We start from the raw sequence: 6,000 nt of genomic DNA, 5'->3' as shown, positions 1-6,000 counted from the left end.
TTGGCATTGTAACACGGAAACCTCCTGAATTTTCGGACATGCCTTCTTTACAGTGGACCCTCAATACCAGTTCCTGGTAAGTCAAGGCAGGCAAATAAAAGGCAGAATTCCATTTCCTTAGTTTATTAAAGATGACAGTGAGCTGTTAGGTGTGTATTTCATACAGTATGTAAGAATCCAGTTCAGAACTTAAGTTGTACAGACAAAGAACATCTTGATTTAGACTCTTGTTCCTTTTATGTTAACGAAAAATTCGAAAGCCTTAGCAGAGAAAGTCAATTACAGCCTCATTTAAATAGAAAATATTTGTGTTCCACTCTTCTGCTGTCTTGAATCTTGTCTACCTTGTAAGCAAAACTTTCCCCTTTATTTATAGAAAAGAACACTTCCTCCCACCTTCATTCCCAAGGAACTTTCTTCAGTGCATTCAAAGCTTCTCCCCACAACAGCAGGGATTTTCAGATACTGGTAAGTTGCAAAGTGCTTTCAAAATATCCTACCCTCATTCCTCTCTTCCCCTACTCTCAAATAAATAAATAAGTGGGTATTTGGACAGTGATGACAGCACGGTGTCAGGGTCACTAAAACAGATATACAGCCTAAGGAATGGGGTGGGGGAGGTGAAGAAAAATCAGTGAAATCCAGGAGCATGTAAGGTTGTTGAGCTCAGTTTTAGAAACTATGTCAGCATTTTTCACTCTTTGATCCTACGCTAACATGAAACAGGAGGGACAATAACAAGAAGATGCCTCTCCTCCAGTGTAGTGACTTGAAGTAAGAAGCTGGATTTCTCATTTCAACCAAAACTGGAAGTAGAGCTCACCATTTTTACAAATCCCTGAATCTGAATCTATAGCCTAGTGAACCTTGAGTTTTATGGGATCATTCCCAAAGCTTCTTGAAGGACAAGAAAGCTGCTGGTCAGCTCTTCAAAACAGGACTGGACTGGAGGCCTTGGTTTTCAGAGCTTCCCCCAAGAACTAAAGGGAGAACAACCTCAGGGTTTTCCAGCCTGATGCAGCCTTCAGATCCAAAGTTTGAGCAAGAGGGACCAATGCTACCGCTCAGTTCCTCCCTGCTCCCTCCTGCCCCGGTGGAGACTCAGACCTGACTGTTACCTTACTGCCCCTTCTACTTCCTGTGAGACTCCTGGTTGCCTCCAGCTCAGGCACTTCTCAGCTTCCAACAACCATGTGCAACTTTCTGTTTAGCTTTCTAGGGCAGCACACACACCACGTTTTTTCTACTAGTAAGCAACTACAGAAAGACAGGTACACAGGCAGAAGTCAGTCCCAGAACAAAAATGCTGTGGGTTTTAGTTCACAGAGCTGCTGGCCCTCAGAGCAGTGTTCTTTAAGTTGCTGTGTTTTACATATAGGTCAGTGTTTTACACACATGTCAGGAGCTACAGCAACTTACAAGAACACCATAAGCATGTACATGGTCCCATCAAAAACTTTTCCCATCAAAACACATATATTAAAAAAGGAAAGGTGTATGTGTGTTAAAATTAGTAATATGAAAAGCTAAAGAGTTCAGTGCATACTTGGCATAAAGGCTACAGGAATATTCACACTCACATCCATAAACTGTCAAGTTCTCTAATACCACTAATAGCAGGAAGCTTTTTCTCCAACTTTGACAAAAAACTAAGGCAAGAGATCAGCCATCAGGGAGGGTCCCAGCTCTGTTACAGGAAAGGGAAAGAGAGAATGGAGTTGGGCTGTCCTTTTACTCAGAATCACAATGACCACCTAACAGAGGACACAGTAGCAAGAGACCCACAAATACAATGGTGGGTGGGGTTTCTGTCCTCAGTTTAGGATGGCATCATACCTGAACCAGAGATAGGGACCTTATCACCTAAGAGGAGACCAATAGCTCTTCTGAATATATTCTCCTTAAGCAACGGAGTTGTAGCCTCAGTTATGCGTGGTGTGAGGCTGTAAACAGGCCTGGCCTAAGTATTCATTCTGTTCTTTGCTTCAAGTGCACCAGGGTAGATAAAGAAAGTCAGATGTCACATCATCTATGCCTAGAATACTTCAAACATGGCTGTCTCTTTGAGGTCTCTGTGGATTCCAGGGTAGTAATAATTCTGTCTTTATGGCCTCAAAAATACCTAAGCTGGACAGAATGTCCATAATGTAGTCCCATTCTCTGCTGCTTCTCCTTAGGGCACAGTCTGACCCTATTTCAGGAGTGAGAGAGAGAAAACTCCATCCTCCTGTTTCAGCAGCAGAGGAGAAGTGAGTTGGTTGAGATAAGCTTGGCTCAGAAGCTCCAGAACTAAAACAAAACAAAACTGGAAATGATACTTGAGATGCAGCCAAAACCTGACCTTTCCCAAGTGAAGTAGGCCATGGATAACTGGGTTTCACTGTCCATTCCCTGAACAGAGGCACTAGAAGCTTCACTTAAGGACCCATGTGTCAGTTCTGATGGAAATACCTGGTACCTACAAATTGTCACAACAGACTGGACCCCACCAACTGAACAAAGGTTGGCTACATATGGATATTAGGAAAATCATAAAAAAATAATAATGATAACAATAAAAAAAAATAAGTGGGGAAGTCCTCAAAAGGGTGGCTCAGTTCTGCATTTTGTGACCCTAGCCCCGAGAGAAAGGGCGTAACGTGCTTTCTTCAGGTAGTCTCCAGGATGGTGGCCTCTAGGGCCAAAGCTTCAGTGGGTTCCTCCTCATAGTCTGACATGTAGGACTCCAGGCTCTGCTTGGCCAGCAACTCCCGCCGGGCCTGTAGCCGCTCACACCGGGGGCAGCCTCCAGACTTGAAACAAGCTTTATGGTAACATGCTTTACATTCTGCTCAGGATGGGAAGGTGAGAGAGAAGAGCACAATTTGGGTTACCTCAGGCACGAAATTGCTGCTACAGCCCCTTTCACCACCATGGCCCAGGGTGCCTGTGGTGAAACACAGGGAGTCGCTGAATCAAGCCAAACTCTTGTTAACGGGGTGGCTGCAGGGAAGTACATTAGCTTTGTGTTCAGTCTTATTTGCCCACTCCAAACCTGGCACCAGCCCTCACCTTCACAGGTCCGGCACTTATGGAGCTCAAAAGGGAAGATGACGTCATCCTCATTCTGACAGAATTCACAGATGAAGCCCTTGGCTTGGCAAAGCTGGGAAGAAAGGAACAGGCAGCAAAATGAGGGAGAGCACACCAGGAACTGGCACAAGAGGTTGAATAAAAGTGAGGGGAGGTGCAAAACAAATGAGACTTAGGAGGGCTCTAAGGTGATATCCCGCCTTCAGAGGAGACCCGGGCTAGACTTAGAAGTATGACAACCAAACTAGGACCGGACGGGGCAGTCTGAGACACAGCTGTAAGGTGGAGACAAGAGAGGCACAAGTTTGAGAAACTCCGACCGTGAGAGTGGCTCCCAATGAAGAGGTGAAAACAAGAAAAGAGTGGTGCCCAAAAGGCTTCCTGAAGTCAAAATTCCAGTCTGAGCAATGATTTTATTTTGAAATAGGAACCACAGCCAATTAAGATAAAATGTGAAGGCAAGAATATTTCTCCAAAATAACACCCAGCCTTCAGACACGTTATAGCTATGTCTTTCAAATTGCCTGTGTTACATTTTAAGCTCTAATTCTGTGACTAGAAGGGGAACACAAACTGAGCATATTCTAAAATGGGAAATTCTAAAAATAAAATTTCCAAATTTCCGGCATATTGGGTGTATCAAGAACAATAATTTGAATCTATAGAATAATTAAAGCTTGCAAAATGCTTTCACATAAATTATTTCATCAATTCTCAAAAACACTGAGAGGAAAGGACAGTGTGTAGTAATTATGCACTTTGTTTTTAGAGACAAAAAAATTGAGGCTCACCTCAGAGAGGGCAAAGTATTTCCTTTGGTCACAATGACTGAAAATGGTAAAGTCAAGACCTAGTCCCTCTCCAGATGCTAATCCAGGTTCTCCTCTTACATCATAACGATTCTTTAGTGAAGGTCTGCCTAGAACTGCCCAGTTACCCAGGGACAATGCCAGCACCAAATCCTCTTCTAATTCTAGATTCTTCCAATCTGGATGATTTAGCTGTTCACCAACCCAGGGAACAGCAATCCTGCTCAGCTCCTCTCACCAGTGTTCACAGGCCATTTCAACCTTCTAGAACTAAATGGCAAGAACCCTGGGTCCATCCCACAGCCTATATCCCTAAGCAAGGGTCCAGTCGCACAGCAAAGCAAGACTTTTCTTACCATGCATCGCTCCACATGGGCAGCCCCTGCCCTGGTGAGCTCAGAAAGCCGAGGCCCCAGTTCCCCCTTCCTGGTTGCAGTCAGGTCATTCAGCGAGTACAGGTGGAGATCCTCTGTCAGGTGGCCTGGGACTATGTCAAAGGAATCCAGAAGGCTACAGGGGAAGAGGGGAAATGGGTGGGAGCGGAGAATGAACACCTTGGGTGGCACATCAGAGTAGTAGGCTCTCTATTCAGAAGAAAGATAAAGAAAGAAAAGGCTTCCAGGCAGAAGTTATAAAGTGGCCAACATTCAGCCAAGCCAGGTGTTCCAGGTCACCCCAACCCTCCATTCTACCAGGTGTCTGGATGGCAGAAGTGACTGTTATACCCTTTTGCAGAGTGATTCATGCCAGCTTACAAAGAGCAGTAGGCCTACCCTGGATAGAATCACCAGATTTTTCCTTCCAGAGAGAAGAAAACAGACAGTTCCTGCTTCTCATTTACCATTTCTGGAATTTTCTGCAACATCTCTCCCTACCCTCGCCCCACTCTCCTCCACATAACAAGAGCCAACTGCTGGGACATGTTTTTTTCAGAGACACTAACTCAGCCAGAGGCCTCTGGCTACCACGCAAGACTTACTCTTTGGCAAATCGGCACGTCTTAAACATGTTCTTCATGTGATACAGCTGGATCCGCAGGAGCTGAGGATACAGACGTTGCGGTGGGAGGTGGGAGGTAAGAAGGGGAATGAAAAAGAGAAACAATCATTAGACCAATACATTTAAACCCTGGGAGCCAGATTGTTCTCTATGCCTGTAACTCAACAACTCACTTCAAAATGAACTCCAGTCAGCCCCTCCGCTAGGCCAGGCTGCCCAAATCACATACATAGCAGGAACAGCTAAGAAATCCAGAATTTGAATTTCCCACGTCACCCTTTTCTCCATTCATAATATTTTCAGAGATGGAAGAAATCCCGCTTTTGCCACTGAGTGCTATCTACAGCTGCAGAGCTGCCCTGGCAGGTTTTGAATGCTAACTAGAAAATGGCAAGATAAAGTACATAGAGAAAGTATGAATGATGCAATGGTTACAGCTCTGACAACGGTGACAAGGAAAGTGTGGTGATCTTGGAAAAGCCTGTACAAACGAACACAGGGAGGGGACAAGAAGGATTAATCTATGATGGGACCGTTTCAAGTGTCTCACTCGAACTTGATTGAGCAGCTTGACCTTCCTATAGAGGGCGCTGTTGATGTCCTGCACGTTGAAGAGAGGATCATTCCAGATCTTAATGAGCAGGTCCTTGGAGAAATTGCTGACATAATATTTGCTGAAGTCCCACTTGCGCAGAACCCGGCTGGGGATAAGCATCTGGGCATTCTCATGGCAGCAATGACAGAAGTACTTGCCCAGGTATTCACAGTACCGCAGGCGCTTGATATAATCTGGAAAAACCAGGAAGTCAAAAGGTCAGATGGGGCTTTCCTATCTATAAGCTGGTGAGGCAGCTCTGCTATTCCTTTTGAAAGAGCAGTAAGGGATGGCCAGTGGGCTCTAGGCAGCTCTTTCTGAGCTCCCAAAGCTGGCAGAAACCCACAGAGTGGGGCCTGCCGTTTCTGTGTACCACCTGGAGGCAACTCAGAAAACAAACCCTGCCAAAGTCGGTAAGATCCAACCTCTAAGAACCTGGTCAAAAGTACCCAATCCCAACAATGTGCTCCCAGAAATAATTTCTCTCTGATTGACAATGTTCTCGCCTAGTTTTATCCCTTCCCC

The 6,000-nt window shown here is 45.1% G+C and overlaps 1 protein-coding gene across 10 annotated transcripts in view; it reads right to left on the bottom strand.

Moving 5' to 3' along the window:
* Positions 1–2,543: 2,543 nt before the first annotated feature.
* Positions 2,544–6,000, bottom strand: part of RUBCN (rubicon autophagy regulator) — a 63,190-nt gene continuing 59,733 nt past the window's right edge. For all 10 annotated transcript variants that reach the window (XM_090277965.1, XM_090278002.1, XM_090277984.1 and 7 more), the window contains 5 exons: positions 5,431–5,669; positions 4,861–4,922; positions 4,238–4,391; positions 3,052–3,145; positions 2,544–2,827 (listed from right to left, as the gene is read on the bottom strand). In XM_090277965.1, coding sequence (XP_090134091.1) covers positions 2,649–2,827; positions 3,052–3,145; positions 4,238–4,391; positions 4,861–4,922; positions 5,431–5,669 — 728 coding nt within the window. In that variant the 3' untranslated portion in view covers positions 2,544–2,648. The remainder of the gene's footprint in view (positions 2,828–3,051; positions 3,146–4,237; positions 4,392–4,860; positions 4,923–5,430; positions 5,670–6,000) is intronic.

This window comes from Furipterus horrens, unplaced genomic scaffold (genome assembly GCF_987537825.1).
Source record: "Furipterus horrens unplaced genomic scaffold, mFurHor1.1.pri manual_scaffold_1, whole genome shotgun sequence".
Classification (NCBI taxonomy): domain Eukaryota; kingdom Metazoa; phylum Chordata; class Mammalia; order Chiroptera; family Furipteridae; genus Furipterus; species Furipterus horrens.
This window is presented reverse-complemented; position numbering and strand designations above follow the sequence as displayed.